Source organism: Ailuropoda melanoleuca, chromosome 12 (genome assembly GCF_002007445.2).
Source record: "Ailuropoda melanoleuca isolate Jingjing chromosome 12, ASM200744v2, whole genome shotgun sequence".
NCBI lineage: Eukaryota > Metazoa > Chordata > Mammalia > Carnivora > Ursidae > Ailuropoda > Ailuropoda melanoleuca.
The window spans coordinates 34,997,464-35,022,201 of NC_048229.1; the positions used below are offsets into that span (position 1 = coordinate 34,997,464).

Genomic DNA, 24,738 nt, shown 5'->3' on the forward strand with positions numbered 1-24,738 from the left:
CCCGGGCTTTGCCTGTGCCCCCCTCCCTTCCGTTTTCACCTTCCTTTCCTCCTTTCCTCCCTCCTTCCCCTCCATTTGCTCCTTCCTCCTCTCCTCTCTCCCCTTCTCTCCTCCATTTTCTCCTTTCCCCTTTCTCCCTGCCCCGGCCCGCCCTCTCCGCTTCCACCTGTCCTTCCTCCTTGCTCCTGGGGACCCCCTGTTTTGGACTAGTTGGGGGCCACTGTTGGTGGCGGGGGAGGGGGCCCTGTGGACTGCCCTCTCCCCCCGCCCTGGCCACACCACCACCCAGCGCCAGAGCATCTCCCTGCTGTCTTTCTCGGGCCTCGAGGGAGCCCAGCCCTCCGTCCCACCAGGATCCGTGAGTGTCTGCGGGGCGGGGGTTGGGCTGGGGACAGCCTGGGTCCTGGAAGGCTGGGCTCACGGCCGCCTGGTGGGGCCCCCACGTCCCCCTGCCCCTCCCCAAGTAGGGCCCTGCCTCGTGTCCCCCATCTCCCAACTGTCGTTCCCCTCAGCCTCTCCTCACCCTTCTTGGTGCACAGCTCAGCCTCACCCCCGGCCCCCAGCCCCCAGGGTCCTGAGGGGCTGCCTGGCTCTTACTTCTGGGCTCGCTCCTTGTCCGGGACTCCCGGTCAGTCTCCGCCCCTGCTTTCTCCAGCCGTGGTCCCGCGGTGACCGGCTCTGCACTCGCTCGCTCTCTCTCTCTCTCTCTTTCCGCCTATCTTCTTTCCTCGGAGGCTCATCCTCTCCACCTGCCACGGGCCCATCCCTATCCCATCCACTCTCTGACTCCTGGAAATGTCTTTCCGTTTTATGATCTCCATTTCGTGTGTGTCTTGGGCCTCTCTCTGATTCTGTCCAACTTCTCTCTTCTTTGCTGTTAGACTAACTCTTGGTGTCCCTCTGTTGAGATCTCTCTCTCTCTAAACTCCCCTGTCTCTTGTCTGGCTCTTTTGGTGGTGCCCACGCCGCCAGGTGTGGCACTCTGTCCACTTCTCTCTGTCCACTCTTTTCTCTGCCTGTGGCCCTGCTCCCCTGTCCTCCTCCTCTCCCCCTGCACTTGGAGGCTGTCTTCCTGTTCACTTTTCCTCCCTCCTCCCACAGATTCACACCTCTCTCCTTAGCCACTCTGGGGTCCACTTTGCCTTTTCCTTGGTGGTCTCACGCACCCCCCATCCTCAACTCATTTCTGCGTCCTGGCCTGGCCTATGGGTCCTCATCCTTGCCCATGCCTTGGGGTTTGTGGGCTCCGGGGATCGACCACCGTCCTTCAGATCCCCTGGGTGGATGCACCTCAATGTGGACCGGGCCCCCTTATGTGGGTGCTTGCCCTGTCCCTGCCTGTGCCCCTCCAGGTTACTCAGTCTTCCTCCCTGCCTCATTTCCCTCCTTGGCCCTCACTGTCCTTTCTTCTAGTTTGTGCCTGTCCCACTGGCCCCTTCCCCTTCTCTAGATCTGCTGTGTGGTTCTGACACTCATTCTTCTCTCTCTCTTTCCACCCAGCTCTCTTCCTGTTCAGTTTTCTGACTTTTCCCCTCCCTGCAATCCTTGCACCTGTGGTCTCCCCCACCCCTTCCTCACCCCGTTTGTCTCACCAATTTCCCTTCTCACCTTGGCCATGTCTCCTGCTTGCCTGCCTATCTGTCTCCCTCCCCTGGCAGGGCCCCTCGCTCGGCTCCTTCTGCCCATTTGGCTGCCGTGCTTCCATCTTCAGCTGGCTTTGCCTGAGTGTCTGGGCCTGTGGGGCTCAGGCCTGCCTGCTTCCCTGCCTCACGGTGGCTGGCTTGTCTCTGTGTCTTTTGGTGTCTCACTTCTAGGTAACGTGTGTATGTCCTTCTCTCTCAGTTAGCCCCAGTTACTTCTTTTTGGCCTGTCTTTCTGTCTGTGCCTTTCTGTATGTCTTTGTCCATCCGTTGCCCCCCGACCCTAGCCCCCACACTCTGTCTTTCTTTTCCCACCCATGTCTGCCACCTGTGGGACCCTACCCTCCTGGCCCCTGTCTCCCTCAGGCTTCCCTGTCCTCCAGTTTCTGTTCCCCGATTTGCCCCCAGAAGCACCCGGTGTCTTGGGATGACCCTCCCCCCCTTTGCTCCTGCCTCTCTCCAAACCCCACCCTCCACAGCCCTCCCCCTGCGAGTTCTCCTTCCTGGTGTCCAACTTGCCTTGCTCCTCCACCCTTGAAGCCTTCACTTCAGATCCAAATGATCATCTGGAGCCCCCAGCCTGTCCAGGATGCCCTCCCACCCCCAGCCCACCTTTCACAGAGGCCCTGAGAGAGGGACCTGCTCAAGGTCAGGTGGGAGTAGGGACAGAGCAGGGACTGATAGGGTCTCCTGCTGCCCTGCGCCAGGTTCTCCTGGCCGCAAGGATGGTCCGAAGCATTGCATTGTGCCTTCTTCTTCCCCTGGCAGGTTTCATTCTGCTATCTCGCTAGCTCAAGCCCCCCCTTCTATGGGGGTCTGGTGGGGGTTCAGGGAGACCCCTGGGCTCACCTCACAGAACTCTAAGATTCACATTAACCATTTCCTCTGGAAACCCAATGTCCCTTCCATTGGGGGCTGGCTCTTGGCCAGGAGAAACTGCATCTAGCCAAACTCAGTCCTTCTCTGGGGAGGGGGGTTTCACAGAAGGCTGGGGCACCCTGAGGGCTCTAACTCCCTGGGATGGGGCCGTTCTGGGGAGCAAAGATACACTGTTTCCCCCTACTCTTCAGCTCCCCAGAGCAGGGTGGGGGGCTGCAGTGTGGCACCTGCTTTGTCAAGCAGCTCCCTCCCTGCCTTACTCACTCTTCCAGCTACTTCTGTGGCATCTCAAGTGGGATTGTGCCCTCTCTCCATTTTGTCTTCTCTCTTGTGCCTTGATTTCCCTCTCTGCTGCCTGCCCTATGCTCCTCTCCCTGCCCTTTCTCCACCCCCACGGCTCCCTGCCTTCTTGCCTCTTCCCTCTTCCTCCTAGTCCTGTCCTTACCTCCCAGAAACTTCTCTGTCGTCTCCATCTCAATCCCCCCCTTTTCTGTTCTTATTTTCTTGTTCTCTTGTATTTCTGCTTGTTTTACTCTTTCCCCTTTTCTGAGTCTCTTTGTATTTTCTCTGTCTCAGTCTCTCTTCCTATTTTTGTCTCTCTGTTTCTCCCTTCTCTCTCTCTACTTTTTTTTTTTTTTTTTTAGCCCCTTGGCTGCCTCGGATCCATCCATCTGTCTCCATCTGTGTGTCTCTCTGTGTGTTTCCATCTCTCTCCATCATTCCCTCTCTTTCCAAGTTTCCTTAACTCCCGGATACTCTCCCCTCCAGACCCCGGATGTCCAGGCCTCTTTCCCCATGGGATTGTGGGAGCCAGGGACGTCAGGAAAGTGGCAAGTGAGGCCTGGGATGGGGTTGCCTAGCAACCACGGCATCCTCTCCAGCCAGTTTCTGTTGCCTAGTAACAGCTGCCTGCCCAGAGACAGGGGCGGGACTGGGTGGGGGGTGGCACTTCCTGGTTTCCTGTTGCAGTAGGGACGGTCCCTGGAATTCGCTCTTACCTGAGAGTCCCCCATTTTTGTAGCTGTGAGTGTCTGCCAGCAGTGCCGGTCCCACTCGGTGCTGGGAGCTCCTTGCTTGTAGTGCTCTCTGAGCCTGAGCTTCCTTCGCAGCAATGCCCTCGGGATTGTCAGCTTCTGTCAAGGGCAGGGCCCTTCCGAGCTCACCCACAGTGTCCCGGGGTCTGTGGTCACCACCCCATCTAGCAGTCCTCCAAAGGGCTCTGAGGCCTCCCCGTATCAGCAGTCTCCCCATGGGTGGGGGGCTCCCTGCAGGTGGCGAGTGGGGGCCGCGGCAGCTGCGTCCCCATGAGGAGGGGAGGAAGATGCCGGCTGAGCTGCTGCTGCTGCTGATTGTTGCCTTCGCCAGCCCCAGCTGCCAGGTGCTCTCATCACTGCGCATGGGTGAGGCCCTACAGCCCCTGCCCCGCCTCCGCAGAGACCCTCCCGAGCAACCCAGTCCCTCAGGACCCAGGGATCTGGGCTTCAGGTCTCAGCTTCCCTTAGCAACAAGGAACAGCAGCCCCCAGCTCCTTCATCCTGGACCCAGCAGTCCAGCACCCCCAGCTCTGTCCAGCCCTCGATCCAGGAGCCTAGACCCCTGTCAGCATCCCCATCCCCATCCCCACCTCAGAGCCCAGGAGGCTAGGACCTGTCTGGTGCCCAACCCCTGTGTCCCCTCAGCTGCAATCCTGGACGACCAGACAGTGTGTGGCCGCGGTGAACGTCTGGCCCTGGCTCTGGCCCGGGAGCAGATCAACGGGATCATCGAGGTCCCAGCCAAGGCCCGGGTGGAAGTAGACATCTTTGAGCTTCAGCGGGACAGCCAGTACGAGACCACGGACACCAGTGAGCAGGGCTGGGGGGGTGTGGGGTGAGACACGGAAGGCTGGTAGTCTGTTCCTCAGCTTGCCTGCTTTCTTTCTAGCTCCCCCTGTTCCTTCCTTCATGTCTGCTCTGCCTTTCCCTTCCCAGAGATGGTGGTGCTGGGCATGGGGAGGTGGGAAGAGCTCCAGCACCAGCCCTGCCCTATAGGAGCTGAGAGCCTCATTTGAAAGACATGCTGGGCAGGGACACAGTCCCCAGAGCTGAGTAATGACGGGCCTGGGCAGTGAGGCCGGGGCCCTTAGGGGCAGGGACAGCGAAGGCGCTCTGAAGAAGGCTGCACTAAAGTTCTGAGCTCTGAAAGTTGAGCAGGATATAGAAGGAGTGGCATTGCTCAAAGTACGCCCTGTAGAACCCCAGCAGCCACATAGTAGGGGTGCATAAGTATTTGTTGGGTCCTGACAGATCGAGCGATTGTTAATATGTATCTCTTGAACAGATATGCTGGGTTTGTATACCTTCAGGAGATGCTGTCTTCAGTGTGTTTTAGACTGGTTGATTTCTTACAGGACTTATCAGAGCCTTTGTGATATTCATGTATGTTTCAAATCAGTGAGAGGAAGAATGGGGTACAGTGTTTCTTCTACTTTTCTGACCGGTGCAGCACAGAACACAAACTGGGAGAAGCTGGGATGGAGGGTGAGGAGGCAGATGCTGTTCCAGGCATATGCCTGTAGTCTGGAGCTGGAGTGCAGGAGGTGGGCATATGGAGCCAAGGAAGAGGGTGTGGGGTTGCACCTGTCCCGACGACCTGGACTCAGGACATGTTTGGAAGGATCATGAGAGACTTTTGGGCTGAAGTGTGATGGAGAAATAGGAAGTGAGCCTGGGCAGATGGGCAGATCAGTTCAAGGAGGCCTACAGTGGCAGGCTGAAAGATGCTACCCCCACCTCTAGGCAGAAGGGAGCCTTTGTGGGTTTAGCCCAGGGAGCTGGGCTTCTGGAAGGTGAATCTGGACGCTAGATTCGGGTGATCAGTGGAGGCTGTTGCATGCCTGAGTTGAGAGCCCTGAAGTAGGGCAGGGAGGGAGGGGGTCAAAGAGAAGGGGACAGATGTGAGAAAAGTTGAGGACAAAAGAGATAGGACTTGGTAACTAATTTGCCTATTGAGAGGAGGATCGAAGGCAAGGATCGGTTCTAAGCATTGGGTCTGTGCAAATGGGGCCTTCACCAATGTGGAAGGCACAGAAGAACCACATTCAGAAGAAGGTAAGGCATTTAGTTGTGATGCTCTTAGCTGGGTGTGGCAGAGACCCTGCTTGTGCTGCTTTAATGGAAAAAGAGAACTTATCAGCTCATGATACTAGAAGGCCTGGGGACTAATTTCAGGCATGGCTTGATTCAGGCACTCAAATGATGTCCCAGGAATTTCTGTGTCTTCATCTGTGGGCCCTGATCTCCTCTATGTTGGCTTCATTTTCATGAATACTCTCTCTAATATCCCAGCCCAACAGCTTAAAACTTACCTCTTACCAGGATAGCAAGCCTAGTCATAATTTCAGCAGAAACCTGGGGAAGGCTCTTGATGGCCTGGTTTGAGCCCATCCCATCTCTGTGCCAATCACTGTGGCCAGGACAGTGTGGTTCTGATACTGGCTAGGGTGCCAGCCAATTCTGGGAAACCTATGGTTCCCTGAGGAGAAGTTAGGGTTTTGCTGTGAAAATGGGCACTGGGCAGACTAAAACAACAGCTTCTATCTCCCAGTGTTGAGATGCACACGTGTTTAAGGGGAAAGAAATCAGAAGAAAGAGGAGCAAACGAATGCAGGAGAACAGTGTTTGGGATGTGGAATGGAGAGGGGCTGTTGGCTGTGGGTTTGGGGAGGAGGGGCTGTGGGACATACCCCAGGTTGTAGCATGGTTAGGAAAGAGGAGTGAGACAGAGGCTGGGGAAGCAGGCACTAGCTTTGCGGCCTGGAGGCTCCTGCTCTTTCCTCTTTGTCCTTCCTTTGTTTCTCTCTTGGTCTTACCTACTCCTCTTGCCATTTCTCCCCATCTTTCTCTGTCTTGTCCAATGCAGTGGGTGGGGTCGGGGATTGGGCCTCTGGGTTTGGGGTGGCCAAGGGGCAGCTCCAAGTGTCAGAGGCACTCCCAGCCCAGGTGGGGACTGAGAGAAGGGCCCCTGACTGCCATTTGTCTCTTCCCACCCCTGGCAGTGTGTCAGATCCTGCCCAAGGGGGTCGTGTCCGTCCTGGGGCCCTCCTCCAGCCCTGCGTCTGCCTCCACCGTGAGCCATATCTGTGGGGAGAAGGAGGTGAGCTGAGCGCGGGGCAGGGCAGGGGTGGGTCCCTGGGAGGTGAGGCTGGGGGCGCGGCAACAGGGTGGAAGCCAAGGCTCCTTCTCTGTCCAGATCCCCCACGTCAAGGTGGGTCCCGAGGAGACACCCCGCCTGCAGTACCTGCGCTTTGCGTCTGTCAGCCTGTACCCCAGCAATGAGGACGTCAGCCTGGCAGTCTCCCGAATCCTCAAGTCCTTCAACTATCCCTCGGCCAGCCTCATCTGCGCCAAGGCCGAGTGTGAGGGAGAGCTGGATGTTTTGTTTTTATTCCCCCAAATTCCCCCCTGCCCAAGAGATCTAGTCTCCCACACAAAACAATCTCCCCTAGTCCCCCACAGTCCTTCCCCCTCAGGAACCCAGACCCGCCCCACCTCCCTAAAGAGATCGTTTGATCAACAGGTAGTGACTGGCACTTATGTACAAGGCCCCTGCTAGACCCTGGTGGGTGTGTACCTGGTGGTCCCCGATGTCACTCCAGGGCCAGTGGGGGACACGGCAGCCCAGCAGTTGTGACGCGGAGTGATCCATGCTCTGTCAGTGACCATGTGGGGTGCTGTCGGAGCACAGAAGGGAATCCTAACCAGGTCTAGAGGCTCAGAGCCCGTGCTGCCAGGAAAGAGACCTCGGAGCTGGACCTGAAGGTTGGGGAGGAGTTGGGGTCAGGGAGAGGGGGGTATGTGCAGGGCAGAGGCCAAGGTCCCAGGGGAGTGTGGCCCCTTTGAGAGGCTCAAGGAAGCTCCCAGCAAGCCCGGTGCCGGAGTGTGGGAACCATGAAGCAGCACGTGCAGGAAGCGTGATCATGTAGGGCCTTGTGTCGGCCTGAAGACGATGGTGGCTCTGGAAGGTTCCTACACAGGGTGTGGCAGGGGACATGGCCAGGCGTGCGTCGCAGGAAGATCTCTGGCCGCAGCACAGAGAACAGACTGGAGAGGGCCACAGGGTGTGGCCGGGAGAACAGCGACAGGCAGGACCAAGCCATGCTGGTTAGGTCTCAGGTGGTGGCAGCGGGCTGGAGAGGGGCCAGGAGGGATTTGAGGAGAGTCATGAGGGAAAAGGGAGAGTGTGCCAGCACAGGTGTTGACTGGGTTCTGTCCGAGAAGGAGGGAGCAGTCAGGTCGAGGCGCACGTCAGGGTCGAGGCATCTTCGAGACCATCAAGAGTGATGTCCAGTAGGCTGGTGGGTTTATGGGTGTGCAGCCAGAGAGAGAGAGAGGGCCATGCTCAGTAACCTCCAGGAGAAATTCGCCTTCCTGAATGTATTTAATGAGCACCTGCCTCAGAGAAACAGACACTGTTCTTGGTACTGGGGGTAGAGCAATGCATGCGTGAGCCAGGCCAGGCCCCCCGCCCTTGTCAGGCCGGCTTTCTCATGGAAGGAGCTAGGAAGTAGTAAGTGCTACGGACAAACAGAAGAGGGTAACGGATTGGGGGTGCTGGAGGAAGGGGGTGTGATCCCAAGCGGAGTGGTGATTATGTCTTTGAGGGGGTGATATTTGGGTAAAGAGCTGAAGGTGGTGAGGGAGGGAGCTGTGCGGGGGTCTGGGAGAAGAGGGTGCTGCTACCACAGAGGCCACAGGACAGGAGCGTGGCTGCGGTGTGCGTGAGGTGGTGAGGGCAGGGGGATGGCGAGGGGGTGGGCAAGGGGGAGTGGGGCCCAGAGGCTGTGAGGACTTGGGCCCCTACTCTGAATGAGCCTAAAGCCATGAGAGTGGGCACGAGGAGGCACACCTCTGCTTTACGTGCTTATGGCTGCTGTGAAGGGGACAGATGTGGGGGCAGATGAGGGAAGGCAGTGGTTTAGGTCAGGGTGGTGGTGGGGGCGCGGCACTCTGCCGTGTTCTGCAGGTGGGGCCTGGGCGTGTTGGGTGAGGGTGAGAGAGAGATCGGGGAGGCTAGGCTGCTGTAGGGTTTGGGCCTGAGCACCAGGCAGGCTGGTGGCGGCTTGGGCAGCAGGAGTGGAATGTGGCTTGCATGAGCGAACTGTGAAATCCCTGTCACACGTCCCAGGGGGCAGAAGGGTGGTAGGATTGAGGGCCCAGTACCCCCAGGAGAGCCACCGTGTGGTGGGCAGGGCAGCCCTCGTCTTCTCCCAGGCTCCCCTACGCTGGGCACTCGCCATGGACTCTGACCCGGGCCCTCTGGCTCCCCCAGGCCTGTTGCGGTTGGAGGAGCTGGTGCGTGGCTTCCTCATCTCCAAGGAGACGCTGTCAGTGAGGATGCTGGATGACAGCCGGGACCCCACGCCGCTGCTCAAGGAGATCCGCGATGACAAGGTGTCCACCATCATCATTGATGCCAATGCGTCCATCTCCCACCTCATCCTCCGTAAGGTGGGTCCCCCAGGCTATGATTCCCTACAGTGTCGGGGCAGAAACGTGGCGTGACAGAGCGAGTCATCCCGTGCCTGCGTGCCTCAGTGGTCCTGTGGGGCGTGGAGACCCGCTTCATATGTGCAGATGATTGGCATGTGGTTTAGTCAGCTCAGCCACTTCCAGGTTGCACCCCTTGTCGGGCCCCGAAGAGTCCCCTTCCCTGACTGCGCAGTTGCTGCCTCAGTGGGTCGCTGCGCGGCTTTGCGGGTGAATGGTCAGGAAGCACTTGGGACGTGTCCCGGCCCAGAGGAGACGCTGGTGCAGGGGGAGCTCCCTGTGATCTTCACTGAGTGCCTGTCCTGTCGCATGGAGGCAATTGAATTTGGCTCCCACCTACCCTGAGGTGGGGTGTGATAATCATTTTGTGGCTGAAGCATCTGGGGTCCCGGGGCAGGGGAGGATGGACTGGCTCAAGGGCACCCAGGCGGGCTATAGTGCCGGGACCTTCCCCCGCGGACCCGCCACATGCCCTCCAGCGGTGACCCACATTCATTCATCATGCATTGCTTCCCGGCTCTTAATTCATTCAATCTAATCTGTATTATTTATTTTTCTCCAGTTTTTTTTTTTTTTAATTAAAACCATATGTCACTGCTGATCATAGCGTACAGGAAGACGTGTGGACAGAATCCATAGGGCCCTTGAGGCAGGAAGACTTAGAGAAAGGATTTCGGGCTTGGGAGGGAGGCAGGCCTGGGCTCGGGTCCCGTGAGCCGAGTGACCGGTGGTCACTCTCCTTTCGAGCCTGTACTTCCCTGACGCTCAGGATGATAGCTCCTGCCACTCCGGCAACACAGGCTGGTGCCGTTTAGTGTTGTAATGACCGTAACGGGGACAGGGTTCTGCACCCCTGGCAGGGAGAGGCCTTCTTGTTTTGTTCTCCTCGAGGACTGTGAAGAAGGGGGCTCCACACATGAATTTTGAGATTCCAGATGAAGCCCTGCAACGTGCTTTTAAAGCTTGCGGGGCGGGGGAGGGTTATCTGGCCCGTGACCAGGCTGAGTGGTACATGGTAGCAGCCCACGCGGTTTTGGGGCAGCTCAGGGAGAAGGTTAAGGTTCAGGGTACCCTCCCGGCCGTCCCTGTTTCTAAGGCGTCCCTTTGCCTGCCTGTCTCCAGAAGGCAGTCTTGTAAGTGCCCTAAAAAGGGATGAGGGCATTTGCGGGTGCCATTCTCTCCTCCACCGAGAGCTTCATCCCACCTGGGGCACCTGTCCACGTGGCGCGATATCAGGGACCGAGGTCTCCCTCTGCCCCCACGCGTCTCCTCCCTGTCTCTGTCTCGGGGTGTCTCTTACTGCGTTTCCCACGGGTGTCTTCACTAGGCCTGTCTCTAAATCTCTCTTTCTCTCTCGGCGTCTCCTCGGCTCTGCCTGTGGGTCTCTGTCTCTCCCACCACCTCCGTGCCACCCCATGTTCTCCAGGCCTCCGAGCTGGGAATGACCTCAGCATTTTACAAGTACATCCTCACCACCATGGTGCGTACCCCATCTAGCCCCTCTGGCCCCCACGCCCCTCCCATGGTGTCTGCCCCACGTGGGGCCTGGCCCCAGGCCTCACCCCTTCTTCTCGGTCCCAGGACTTCCCCATCCTGCACCTGGACGGGATTGTGGAGGACACCTCCAATATCCTGGGGTTCTCCATGTTCAACACCTCACATCCCTTCTACCCTGAGTTTGTGCGCAGCCTCAACATGTCCTGGAGGGAGAACTGCGAAGCCAGCACCTACCCGGGTCCTGCGGTGAGCACTCGTCCTCCTCCTGGGCACACAGACTCTTCTGGGGGCCCCTTTAGACCTTGAGCAGATGGTGCGCAGAACCTTCTGGCACCCCCACTCGCTTCCCGAGTACAAGCTGTGAGGCCTCATGTGACACCTCCCATGCTGCCCCAGCCACACTGGCCTCCTCCAGGTGCCTCTGTGGCCCCAGCACACGCCCACTCCAGGGCCTTTGCACTCGCTCCTCCCGCTGTGTCGCATGTACTTCCCCAGAGAACTAGCGACTCACTCCCTCATTGCCAGGTCAGTGCTCTAACGTTCCCTCAATTATAAGACCTTTCTTGGCCCCCCATCTTAAAAAAGAGAAACTCCCCACTATTTAGCCTCCTTCCCCACTGAATTTTTCTCCATAGCACCCGTCCTTGCATATCTAATCACCATGGGAGTTGCTCTGTATTTTGCTTAGGTACAGATACGGGTAAATAGACTAAGTTCCATGAGAGCAGAGGTTTTTTTCTGTGTTGCTCACCATTGTATCCCTAGTACCTAAATCAGCCTGGCTCAGGGCAGGGGTCCAACAATATATGTTGAATAAATGCAAACATACCAAAGACGCATACCTACGTGTATTTGTTCACAGGCACGTAGTCATATGCCAAGACACCAAGGCACTCTCCCTGGCCAGACCCACACACGGACAGGGAGCCAGGCTGTTGGGCGTCACGGACCTGCCCGGGCAGAGTTGCATTCGTGTGCACCCCTGCCCCTGTCTCCACAACACAGCTATTCAGACCCTCACACCAACCCAGCAAAGACAAACCCTCACAAACACACATGCACATGCCCGGTGTCGTCAGCCACAGCGCGGTGCCCGACGTGTATCACTCACCGTGCACTGGGCAGTTTTGAGCTCGTGTGCCCATTATCTTGTTTGATCCCCACACTAGAACGTGGAGGCAGAGAATACAATTATCGCCATTTTACAGAGAAGGAAACTGAGGTGGAAATAGGAGAGCCAGGCCTCCAGCTCAGAGCTGCCTGCTGTCCAGGCCCAGGCTCACAACTGTGATGTTCGCCTGCCTTCTAGATGCCACACCCACCCTGTGTATAGACAGACAGGCGTGTGTGTCCAGCCTGCATACATGAGCTCCCTCCCCCCCAACGGTCAGTCTGTGGCCCTCTTCCCGCACTTGCATCAGCCACGCAGATGCCGGGACACACCCTCAAGCCCACAGACATCTCCCTGTGGAGGTGACCCAGCTGGCCGTCCAGGCGAACCCTCTCTGATGTGCCCTTTCCCAAACAGGCTTGTGGCCACATGACTTGGGGAGAGCTGCTCCCACAAAGGCATGGGAAGCACACACATTTTTCCCCCCGCCATCTGATTCACCGAGAAAGACCCCCAGAGACCCGTCCTCACTGCCGGCCTGCTTGGTTCCACGTTCCTGGAGAGACGGGCGTTGTCTGAGGGCTCGGGGATAGCACCACGGGGGCTTTGGGGCGCCCAGGCTAAGCTGCCTCTTCCCCCTCCTGCCCCACCTCTGCCCCCCACCCCAGCTGTCGGCGGCCCTGATGTTTGACGCCGTGCACGTGGTGGTGAGCGCCGTGCGGGAGCTGAACCGCAGCCAAGAGATAGGCGTGAAGCCTCTGGCCTGTACGTCGGCCAACATTTGGCCCCATGGGACCAGCCTCATGAACTACCTGCGCATGGTGAGCTGGGAGCGGGGCGGGCCGGGGGGGGGGGCAGGGCCGTCCGTCTCAGGCTGGGACACTCACTGTGTCCTCCCTGTGGCCCCTCTGCCCTCTCCCCTGCTACCAACCCCACCCCTCTCCTGCTTTCTCTGGGCCTCTTCCTCCTCCTTTCCATGGCCTCTCCCCTCCTGGCTTTCCTCTGCCCGTCCGCGCTGCCCTCTCCCTGCTTCTTTGTCCCATCTCCCTTCTTTTGCTGGCATGTTGTCTTTCTCTTTTAACTGTGGTCCTCCCTGGTCCCTCTCCCTCTCTTGTTTGTCTCTTCCTTCTCTGTCTCCTCCCCTCTGGGCCTCTCCCGCCTGTGCCTCTGGGCTCCTGCCACCCCTCCCTCTGCCCGCCTCCCACCCTGCTAGGTAGAGTATGACGGGCTGACCGGGCGGGTCGAGTTCAACAGCAAAGGGCAGAGGACCAACTACACCCTGCGCATCCTGGAGAAGTCCCGGCAGGGCCACCGCGAGGTGAGCAGGCCCCAGGGAACCTCCAGAGTCCCGATGAGCTGGGGGCAGGCCCAGAGGCCTGAGGCGTCTTCAGGCCGGGCTCGTGCTGATGGCACCTTCTCTGCTCCAGATCGGGGTATGGTACTCTAACCGGACCCTGGCCATGAATGCCACCACCCTGGACATCAACCTGTCGCAGACGCTGGCCAACAAGACACTGGTGGTCACGACCATTCTGGTGAGTGGCCCTTGCGGGGGACAGGCAGTGGGTGGAGGGGCCTTTGCTGAGCAGTGCCCCAGCCCGGTCCTGGTGAGGGGGATGCCTCGGCTCACGCAGCACGCAGACCAGCAGGGAGTGTGACCGTGCACATAGTAACTCCTGATTGTGGCCAAGGTGTCACCAGCCTCATTGCCACTGGAAGAGGGGAGGGCACAGGCTCTGCCAACCAGCTGTTGCACGGTGCACGTGGCAATGACTGGCGTCACGGGGAGGTCCTAGGGCCACGCAGGCAGGGCGCCGCCCCCCGGTGCTGGTCCAGGGTAGGCCTCCGAAAGTCACCATCACTAGAGTGGTCATTTTGCCACACTTGCCACCTGAGGGTGTTGACATGTGACAACTTCATGTCCACCCTGAAGTTGTGGAAAGCAGGGCTCAGAGAGGCGAGGCGTCTTGCCCCGGGTCGTACAGCGAGGACAGGGCAAAGCCAGGGCGGGAGTCACGTCCCTGAGGCTCCAGAGCCTGAGCCCTAGCCCCTGTGCTCTGCACCCGCAGCCCTTTCGCACTTGAACTTGAGCCAGGGGCGTGGTCCTGGAGCCCCTGTGCGTGCTGCTCCTGCGGCTAGCAGGTGGGAGACCAGGGGGTCTTCATGTGTCAGCGAATACATACGGAGCACCCCCTTCTGCACCAGCCACTGTGCCGGGCCCTTTCCAGGCGCTGCTTTATAAACCTGTCAGCCGCTCCACGGGCTTGTCTTATTTTCCTCATTTCGAAGGTGAGGGAACAGGTCACAGGGCGAATCCCCGCTGGAGCCGAGGGACATGCTTGGAGGCTGTGCCCTCTCCCCCTCATCCTGCCGCCTCCCGCCGGGCACAACGGGCCACCAGGAGGTCAGGATGGGGGTGACGCACAGGACCCGGTGAGCAGGAGGTGGCCCAGAGCAGCTGGGCCTGGAGGCCGGTGTGCCAGGCAGCCGTGCCCTGCAGAGCAGCCAAGTGCCGGGCGTGCTGGCATCCGTTGTCTGTGGGAGCCCCTCGGTGAGTGTGTGAGCTGTGCCGGCTCACAGCTGTGGATGCTGAGGATGGCCACGGGTGCCACAGGATGCCACAGCCCCCTCAAGCCATGCGGCACAGAGCTGTTCTCTCGGTCCCCGGGGAACTCCCGATCTAATGTGGCCCTCGTGTCCCTCTGGAGAAGGGCCAGTGAGCCTGCTGTGGAGGGCCAGATGGCCTGCAGACGGGGAACCAGACGCTTCTAGCAGCCTCAGCGAGGGGCCCCGAGGGCCAGGCCGGGCTGGCTGGGAGAAGTCACACCTCCGTGCCTGTGGCAGTGTGGTCAGACCCAGAAGCTTCCTGGGCCCAAAGAGATGGGGTCCTCGGTGGGGGGGGGGGCAGGGACAGAGGTCAGGGAGGGGATGTCAGGAGAGACGAGTCATGACCCTGGAGGCTTCATCTCCTCCTCACACCTGTCTCCCCTTTTCCCCAAGGCCCGTGAGCCAGTGTGGTTCTCTTCCTCACATTCATTGCTCTTTGCATGGATTCATTCATTCATTCATTCATTCATTCCACAAATATTTACTGAAGCCTCTATGCACCAGGCCTAACACAAGTGCTGGATGCATGTGAATAGTCACAGTGGCCTTGTGGTTTTCTCACTCTTGAGTGGCGCTGGGAGAGGGGATGCCAGTCTGATGGAGGAGATTGACCTGGACACAATCATTCCAACACAGGGTAATGGGGGGACCCCCCCCCCATAGAAAGGAGGGACTGACTCAGCTTTAGAAGGTTTGAAGAAGGCTTCACAAAGAAGGTGGCATTAGACAGGGCTTTAGAAGCTGTGTAGGAGTTGCGTGCACAAAGAAGGAAGGGCTGGACATGCCAAGAAGCATGAGCTTTAAGAGCAGGGGCCTTAGGAGATATTTGCCAGACTGGATGTGGAGGCAGCGACCTCGTCTGCACAGCTGGACATACCCATTCATTCTCTAATGTTTTCTGACTTGGGTTCGTGGGCGGGGCCCATGTCAGGCATTCGGGGATTCTGGCGTGAGACAAACTGGGTGCCAGGGACAAGAGGCGGTCAGGCTTTGCCTTCTTCCCTACTCTGTCCGCGGGGCCTAGAACAGTGCCTGGCACCTAGCAAGCACAATGGTGGCCCAGAGCCTGCGGGGCTACAGAGGGGAAAGGTGTCTGGGGGGTGCAGTTATTCCTTCCCTGAGCCTTTGCAGTGTTGAGCGGAGGGTCAGGGTCAGATCTAGATGTGAGAAAAGCTCCAGAGAGGAGAAGTGCTCCAGGTCGGGAGGCGAGGCCCGAGCTTGCAGGGGCTGTAGGAAGAGGGAGGAGAAGCCCATGTGGGTATTGAGGCTGGCAGAGAGGCTGGGAGTAAGTGAACATGAGGAGGTCTGAGATGGGGGAGGGGTGGGGCTGTCTCTGGGGTGGAGCTCACTGGTCTGCAGTTGAAAGGGTGACTGGGACCAAGACTGACAGAGGCCCCACAAGGAAGCTAAGGTGCAAAAGAAGGCCCACAGAGGCAAGGCTGTGTGGGGCCTTCCCTCAGCCTCCAGCCCTGCTCCTTCCTGCAGAGGTTTCCCAGAACACTCCTTGGTCCCCGTGATTGTCTTAATCATGCTGGGACATCTCATTCTTCTCTTTGGTGACACTGGGGTTGGTCAGACCTCACTCTCCTCCTGACTTTGCCCACTACCACTTCAGCTGGTCTATACCTTCATCTGTAAAATGGGTCTCATAATCCCACCTGGAAGGGCTGTGGGGGGGTCGCATGAGGTGAGAAAGCCACCTGGCTTCCCGGCGTGAAAGGCATGATCTCCTGAGCTTGCATCCTGGATAAAACTAGCCCCCACCGTGGCTGCCGTCTCGGTGCTGGGCCAAGCCCTCTGCTCATGTCATTCGGTCTGCCCTGCCGCCCTGAGCTTGGCACCCGCATGGCCCCCAGACTGACCACATTGTGGTTCTCATTTGCATTTCCCTAACAGGGAAGTCGACCACCTTTTTGCGTTTATTGGCCATTTGACACTCTTCTTTTGGGAAGTCCCCTGTTCAAGTCTTTTTTTTTAATCAAAAAAAAAAAAATTGGGACATATGACCTTTTTATCGATTTGTTCATTTATGTATTCTGGATACAAGTCCTCACTGGGTATACATCTTGCAAAGACCTTGTGCTTTGGGGCTTGCTTCTGCACTCTCAATCTTTTGATGAAAAGATTTCTAATTTTACTTAAGTCAGTTTTATCCGTGATTTTTCCCCCTTTTTGATTAATGCTTTTAGAATTTAAGAATTCTTTGCCTACCCCAAGGACATAAGATAGTCTTCTATTCATTTTCAAAAAACTTAATCGTTGTGCCTTTTACAGTGAGATCAACCATCCACCTGGAATTGATTTTGATGCACAATGTGAAGTATGGGAGGGCAGGACACATTTATTTCACGTGTTTTTGTGTGGTTTTGTTTTTTTTAAGATTTTAAGTCATCTCTATACCCAGTGTGGGACCCAAACTCATGACCCTGAGATCAAGAGTCACATGCTCTTCCGACTGAGCTAGCTAGGCAGGCGCCCCTCCACCCCCTAAGCTCTCTCTTCTATTGTCAATTTGTCTGTCTTTGCTCTAATATCACGTTGTCTCAAATACCATAGCTTTAAATTAAGTATTAATACCTCATAGGGTCAATCCTCCAATTTCTTCTTTAGGATCGCTCTGACTGTTCTTGACCAATTCATGTTTCCATATACACTTAAAAATCCTACTTCAAAGTTTAAAAAATATTTTAATATTTAATATTAAAAATTTTAATTAAAAAAATTCATNCAGCGAGGGGCCCCGAGGGCCAGGCCGGGCTGGCTGGGAGAAGTCACACCTCCGTGCCTGTGGCAGTGTGGTCAGACCCAGAAGCTTCCTGGGCCCAAAGAGATGGGGTCCTCGGTGGGGGGGGGGGCAGGGACAGAGGTCAGGGAGGGGATGTCAGGAGAGACGAGTCATGACCCTGGAGGCTTCATCTCCTCCTCACACCTGTCTCCCCTTTTCCCCAAGGCCCGTGAGCCAGTGTGGTTCTCTTCCTCACATTCATTGCTCTTTGCATGGATTCATTCATTCATTCATTCATTCATTCCACAAATATTTACTGAAGCCTCTATGCACCAGGCCTAACACAAGTGCTGGATGCATGTGAATAGTCACAGTGGCCTTGTGGTTTTCTCACTCTTGAGTGGCGCTGGGAGAGGGGATGCCAGTCTGATGGAGGAGATTGACCTGGACACAATCATTCCAACACAGGGTAATGGGGGGACCCCCCCCCCATAGAAAGGAGGGACTGACTCAGCTTTAGAAGGTTTGAAGAAGGCTTCACAAAGAAGGTGGCATTAGACAGGGCTTTAGAAGCTGTGTAGGAGTTGCGTGCACAAAGAAGGAAGGGCTGGACATGCCAAGAAGCATGAGCTTTAAGAGCAGGGGCCTTAGGAGATATTTGCCAGACTGGATGTGGAGGCAGCGACCTCGTCTGCACAGCTGGACATACCCATTCATTCTCTAATGTTTTCTGACTTGGGTTCGTGGGCGGGGCCCATGTCAGGCATTCGGGGATTCTGGCGTGAGACAAACTGGGTGCCAGGGACAAGAGGCGGTCAGGCTTTGCCTTCTTCCCTACTCTGTCCGCGGGGCCTAGAACAGTGCCTGGCACCTAGCAAGCACAATGGTGGCCCAGAGCCTGCGGGGCTACAGAGGGGAAAGGTGTCTGGGGGGTGCAGTTATTCCTTCCCTGAGCCTTTGCAGTGTTGAGCGGGAAGGGTCAGGGTCAGATCTAGATGTGAGAAAAGCTCCAGAGAGGAGAAGTGCTCCAGGTCGGGAGGCGAGGCCCGAGCTTGCAGGGGCTGTGGGAAGAGGGAGGAGAAGCCCATGTGGGTATTGAGGCTGGCAGAGAGGCTGGGAGTAAGTGAACATGAGGAGGTCTGAGATGGGGGAGGGGTGGGGCTGTCTCTGGGGTGGAGCTCACTGGTCTGCAGTTGAAAGGGTGACTGGGACCAAGACTGACAGAGGCCCCACAAGGAAGCTAAGGTGCAAAAGAAGGCCCACAGAGGCAAGGCTGTGTGGGGCCTTCCCTCAGCCTCCAGCCCTGCTCCTTCCTGCAGAGGTTTCCCAGAACACTCCTTGGTCCCCGTGATTGTCTTAATCATGCTGGGACATCTCATTCTTCTCTTTGGTGACACTGGGGTTGGTCAGACCTCACTCTCCTCCTGACTTTGCCCACTACCACTTCAGCTGGTCTATACCTTCATCTGTAAAATGGGTCTCATAATCCCACCTGGAAGGGCTGTGGGGGGGTCGCATGAGGTGAGAAAGCCACCTGGCTTCCCGGCGTGAAAGGCATGATCTCCTGAGCTTGCATCCTGGATAAAACTAGCCCCCACCGTGGCTGCCGTCTCGGTGCTGGGCCAAGCCCTCTGCTCATGTCATTCGGTCTGCCCTGCCGCCCTGAGCTTGGCACCCGCATGGCCCCCAGACTGACCACATTGTGGTTCTCATTTGCATTTCCCTAACAGGGAAGTCGACCACCTTTTTGCGTTTATTGGCCATTTGACACTCTTCTTTTGGGAAGTCCCCTGTTCAAGTCTTTTTTTTTAATCAAAAAAAAAAAAATTGGGACATATGACCTTTTTATCGATTTGTTCATTTATGTATTCNTTGGGACATGTGACCTTTTTATCGATTTGTTCATTTATGTATTCTGGATACAAGTCCTCACTGGGTATACATCTTGCAAAGACCTTGTGCTTTGGGGCTTGCTTCTGCACTCTCAATCTTTTGATGAAAAGATTTCTAATTTTACTTAAGTCAGTTTTATCCGTGATTTTTCCCCCTTTTTGATTAATGCTTTTAGAATTTAAGAATTCTTTGCCTACCCCAAGGACATAAGATAGTCTTCTATTCATTTTCAAAAAACTTAATCGTTGTGCCTTTTACAGTGAGATCAACCATCCACCTGGAATTGATTTTGATGCACAATGTGAAGTATGGGAGGGCAGGACACATTTATTTCACGTGTTTTTGTGTGGTTTTGTTTTTTTTAAGATTTTAAGTCATCTCTATACCCAGTGTGGGACCCAAACTCATGACCCTGAGATCAAGAGTCACATGCTCTTCCGACTGAGCTAGCTAGGCAGGCGCCCCTCCACCCCCTAAGCTCTCTCTTCTATTGTCAATTTGTCTGTCTTTGCTCTAATATCACGTTGTCTCAAATACCATAGCTTTAAATTAAGTATTAATACCTCATAGGGTCAATCCTCCAATTTCTTCTTTAGGATCGCTCTGACTGTTCTTGACCAATTCATGTTTCCATATACACTTAAAAATCCTACTTCAAAGTTTAAAAAATATTTTAATATTTAATATTAAAAATTTTAATTAAAAAAATTCATCACATTGGGGGAGACGCAAAAGAACCTACATAAAATAGAATTCAAAGGGCACATGGGGGTGAGGAGAGGAAGGCCAAGGCTCCTTCCGCTCCAGGCACCCACTTTTTCCCTCAGAGGCCACATCCTTCCAGAAATTTCTATGCATATACAAGCACGTCCTCACTTTTTCCTTCACAAAGAGTAGCATATTGTACACGTTGTTCTGTAGCTTGGTTTTTTTTTTTTTTTCCCCTTTTTCCTCCTAATATATCCGATAGAACTTGTTATTTTAGGAGTTGCCTAGGAGTCTTTGATGACATCAATAATCTTTTTAACCTGTCCCAAATTAGGCAGCCTCAGCCTTTGTTCCTGCTCGGAGCCGTGCTGCTGTGATTCGGTTGGGCGTACATGGCGTGTGCAGATGCACGGCCATTTGTGGGATGGGTTCTTAGAGTCAGACTTCGCACCAGCCCACTGTCTGTCTGCGGTGCTTCCGCAGAAGATTCTCTGAACAAGCTGGAAAACCCCGGAGGAGAGGCTCCATCAGACCCTTGCTTCCGATGGTCCGGGGCTCTGTGTTGAGTCCTACATCATTATTCTCTGAGCTCGAGTTCTGGTCATGGGCCCCAGTCCCTGTTTCTGACTCTGCAAGCTCAGACCCCGATGCTGAGGCCTTGAATCGAAGCCCACAAGCCAAGTTCCTCAGCCTTGGATTTGGAGATCATCTGGGCCTTGGTGGGAGGAATATGCCCCTTCACAGTGCACGCACCCAGGTTTGGAGTCCCAGCTTTGACTCATCTCCCTTCCCCGTTGCCCTGCTTCTGCGGCGTGGCCTCAGACGAGACCCTCGACCTCCCTGAGCTTCGGTTCCCTGCTCGGTATGTCGGGAAAGCTTGGGGGGAGTGCCTCCCAGGTCTAATGCCGGTGCCAGTCTGGAGAAGTCTTGATTTCTGATTATCCAGCTTTGATACCCGGCCTAGGTCCCCATCTGTCTGGCTTCTCCTGCGTCACTCTCGGATTCTGTCCACTTGAGTTCCGTCGAGCACAGGGCTTCAGAGCAGAGCTTTGGAGTCGGCCCAGCTTGTCCATCTCAGCCACTTACGACTTCACTTCTTGGGACCTCGGTGTCCTCATCTCTGAAACGGGTAATAATACCGACCTCCCACGCTGACAGAATAGCTGTCACACAGCAAGCCTACAAGAAATGCTAGCTACTGATGCTATTATTAGCATCATTTCACATTCCTACTCCCCGTTCCACAGTTTGGGGCTTGGAAAGGCAGCTTGGTGGAGAGAGAGAAGGACTCGCTGACTTCCCTCCATCCCACTACCCCTCAGCTGTGGGGCTTGGTGTGGTCCACAAATCCAGAACCTATACTGAGACTCGGCCTCACCGTACCTGTCACTGGGGAACAAATCACCTCACTTGACCTCCGAGAGCCTCAGTTTCCACATGTGTAAAACGAGTCTGATAACGCCTCTGGTATAGGGTCACTTGCCAGGAGTTAAAGGGATCCGTTTGAGGGGCGGTGGGGGTGGGTGCTGGCACTCAGCAGGTACTCAGTGTGCGGCCGCCATCCTGGATATTCCTGCCAGAGCCCTCCCCACTGTGTCCTAAGTCCTAACTTCCTTTGTTCCTCAGTCCGAAGTGACACTATGCGAACACCCGTTTAGACACTAACTCTGTCAAGATTAAGATTCCCTTTTGTCGACGTCATCTTCATAATGCCTTGTCTTACCAGCCCGTGACACATTTTGCTCTGCTTTTGTGCTCATTTAGTGCATTGGGGGTCGGTAAGGTTTGCTGGAACCCCTCAGAAAAAAGCATCAGGGTAGCAAACCTGTGTGGGGTCTGAGGTGTTTGCTTAGCCTGCAAAGCATTACCAGAACTGGTATTAGAATGTGAATTGTTGTTAACCTTTATCATCAGGACATTTTGCAAAACAGCCGAGGATTCCAGAATTCTTGACGTTGGGCCATCTGGCATCTCAGGCCTGCTTCCCTCATAGTGGTGTCGGCTGGCGCTCAGTCCTGGTGGGGCAGACCCCGTGATCCCTTGCTAACTCATCAACTCAGTTCAGTGGGTTGCTACTGGTCATGGGGAAAAGTGAAGTAGAGGGGCGCCTGGCTGACTCCATCGGTAGAACATGTGACTCTTGATCTAGGGGTTGTGAGTTCGAGCCCCGTGTTGGATGTAGAGATTACTTAAAAAATAAAATCTTAAAAAAAAAAGTGAACCAGGGCAGGACAGAACGTAATCAGGGTCTGCTGCCTTTAGTCACTAGGGTAAGGACACTTTTGCGGAACAAAGTCTATTTAAGTGTGCGCGTGCACATACGACTTGCGTTGCAAAGTAAGACATCTCTTACTGTGGATCACGGTCAGAAATTGGAAAGCCCCTGCTCCAGTTTGGCACAATCTCCTTCCGGTGTGATTCACTCTTAGGTTACTTGCCTCCCTGGTAGGCATTTTGAGTTTGAGACAATAGAGCATCGGGTTGGCTGGCGGAGATGAAAACCGCTCCCTGCGATCTGCGGGGCGGGGGGGCGGGGGGCGGCATCAGGAGACCCGTCTGCGGGCCTCCTCCCCACTCTGAGCACCTGTAGGCAAGGAGCGGATGCGGTGAGTCTGTCCCACGCGGAGGCGGATTCCTGGTCTGGTGGCACAGCCCGGGCTCTGGTCTCCCCAGGCAGCCCCTAGCTGCCCAGTGTCTGACCTCGCCTCTCTGCTGCTTCCCAGGAGAACCCCTACGTCATGCGCCGGCCGAACTTCCAGGCCCTGTCTGGGAACGAGCGTTTCGAGGGCTTCTGCGTGGACATGCTGCGAGAGCTGGCCGAGCTCCTGCGCTTCCGCTACCGCCTGCGGCTGGTGGAGGATGGACTGTACGGGGCGCCCGAGCCCAACGGCTCCTGGACGGGCATGGTCGGCGAGCTCATCAACCGGGTACGGCTGGGCCGGGTCTGGGGAAGGGGCCGTGGCCCAGGTGGGCATGGGGAGGCCGGCAGGCAAGCCGTCAGTGGCACTTCAACCAGGCTGGTGCATAACTACAGGTGCCCAACAACGGGGCGGGGGGATGACAGGCGATGCCTCACCTCCTGTGTCTTGTTTACCACATGCTACCCTAGCATCCCCTTGGCTCAGTTGGTGCTCAGGGATTTTTTGGGTGGATGAAAAAGACATGGAGTTAGAATTGAACAGTGACCGTAGAGGTGGAAACAGTCTTCCTCCCGGAGGCAAGGCTGGGCCGGGAGGACCGGGATGGCGCTCGCTTGTGCCCTGTGGCCAGCACCCACCAGGAGGGCCTGGCACATTGCAGACATCGAGGCTACCTGTTGGACTCACAAGTCCACTCACTCACAAGGTGTTTATTGAGCACCTACTGTGTGCCTTGAACCATGCTGGCATAGTATAGAGTGGTGAACACAGTGGACCTGGACCGTGCTCTCAAAAGGTTAGGGTGTCCTTAGGATGCTGGAAAGCAAATGACCACAAGACAACCCTCAGAGCTACGAGGAGGCACCCAGAGGAGGCTCCTCACCCAGCCGGTCCAGGGAGGACTTCCCAGGAGAAGCGACCCCCAAATAGATTCCTAAAGGGTGTGAAGAAGTCAGCAAGGTGAAGGGGGTATGGGAGCAGGGGAAATGGCATTTATAGAAGGGGAGTCAGGGTGAGAGAGAGTGAGGTACCCTGGAAGGGCCCCGAGTGTGGGTGGGATTTGGATGAAGGGGAGGAGGGAGAGAGGCAGAGGTGTGGGAGGTGGGAGGTGAGGGTGGTGTGGAAAAAATATTTTGGAGTCAAACCAGTCTGGGTTTGAATGCTCAGGTGAGTTGTTTCTCTTTCCTTCACCTCTCTTTTTCCCTCCTTTGCATGGGGATAATGATGCCTCTCAAGTCTGTCCTGAGGGTTTCAGGGAACAGGGACAGTGCCACCCATGTTGCTTGTCAGAGGCAGGGGATCTCAATATGTAGTCCCTCTTTTTGTTCCAGGCAGGAGAAACCATGTAGGCGAGGGCCTGGAGGCAGGGCTGTGCCATGGGAGACACACAGGCCCCAGCCAGCCAGGGCAGGTGTGCAGAGCAGGGACCTATGGCCACCAACAGTCAGGGAAGCCTTGACATTGGACTTGGCTGAGGGCATCAAGGATCCTCACCCTCCTGTCTCTTCCATCCCAAAATTCACTGCATCCACGCCCCTGAATGTCACCAGGGTAGACTTGAGAAGGCCACTTTGAATGACAAGGGCATTTATTCCTTAGGGCACTGATTTTCAAAGGCTGTTTTGACTGCAGAACTCTTTCCCCCCCCCAATTAAAGGCACCCTCAGAAGCCGAGACAAAGCAGAATAGCTGTGGTGGGGGCAGGGTTGGGGGTGTCCTTGGGGTCCTGGTGGCTAGGCTTCTCCCACCCCACCCCATGAGCAGGCCCTGAGGCACTGCCCCTGCCGCCCCCCCCCCCTGCTGCTGGAGCCTATTTGAAGCTTCTGTCCCGGGTGGGTTTCAAGGGCCTGAAGCCAGAATCCGAGAAGGCAGGGGGCACGGGGAGCTGGCGGCCCGGCATCCACCTGACTGGCCGGCTTCCCTGTGACTTCCACATCCTGGTCCTCAGTCACGTGGGTTCAGAACCATTGGTCAGGGTCCCTGGAAATAGGCAGACGGCAGGAGAGTAGCCCCCAGCCAGAGTCACTGTAAATCGGACGCCAGTTTCTCCATCAATGAAGTAGTAATGGAACAGTCCTCTTTGCAGCCGCTTGACCTTGGGGAAGAGCCTCAGGCCTGCCCCGCTGCATGGACGGAGGATTTGGAGGATTCGGCAGGATGGTGTCTGGGGCTAGCGTAGCCCAGAGGCCGGAGCTTTCCTGATGCGCTGCTGTGACTGTGATCCTGAGTCCTGTTTGTACCTTGGCTCTGCTGCATACTAGCTGTGTGACCTTGGGCGAGTTCCTTAACCCCTCTGTGACATTGTGTCTTCAACAGTAAAATTGGAGACATAATAGTGGCTAGTACACACCGCCATCTTGAGCATGAAGCGAGTTATTCCTGGGGCTTAAAACAGGTGGCTGTCAGGTAGTGGGTACTGTAAGCATGTGCCCTATTCACATTCTTATTAATGTTATTTCTACCGGCACGGCCAGCACACGCATACATTCATGTGTTTGTCTGTTCTCAAGCT

General features: G+C 56.0%; 1 protein-coding gene across 1 annotated transcript in view; it reads left to right on the top strand.

Annotated features, from left to right (window-relative positions):
- Window positions 1-35: 35 nt before the first annotated feature.
- Window positions 36-24,738, top strand: part of GRIK5 (glutamate ionotropic receptor kainate type subunit 5) — a 51,096-nt gene continuing 26,393 nt past the window's right edge. The window contains exons 1-12 of the mRNA XM_034639009.1: window positions 36-358; window positions 3,791-3,919; window positions 4,199-4,363; window positions 6,556-6,653; window positions 6,750-6,915; window positions 8,829-9,007; window positions 10,473-10,526; window positions 10,628-10,789; window positions 12,323-12,475; window positions 12,868-12,972; window positions 13,082-13,189; window positions 22,311-22,514. Coding sequence (XP_034494900.1) covers window positions 3,841-3,919; window positions 4,199-4,363; window positions 6,556-6,653; window positions 6,750-6,915; window positions 8,829-9,007; window positions 10,473-10,526; window positions 10,628-10,789; window positions 12,323-12,475; window positions 12,868-12,972; window positions 13,082-13,189; window positions 22,311-22,514 — 1,473 coding nt within the window. The 5' untranslated portion in view covers window positions 36-358; window positions 3,791-3,840. The remainder of the gene's footprint in view (window positions 359-3,790; window positions 3,920-4,198; window positions 4,364-6,555; window positions 6,654-6,749; window positions 6,916-8,828; window positions 9,008-10,472; window positions 10,527-10,627; window positions 10,790-12,322; window positions 12,476-12,867; window positions 12,973-13,081; window positions 13,190-22,310; window positions 22,515-24,738) is intronic.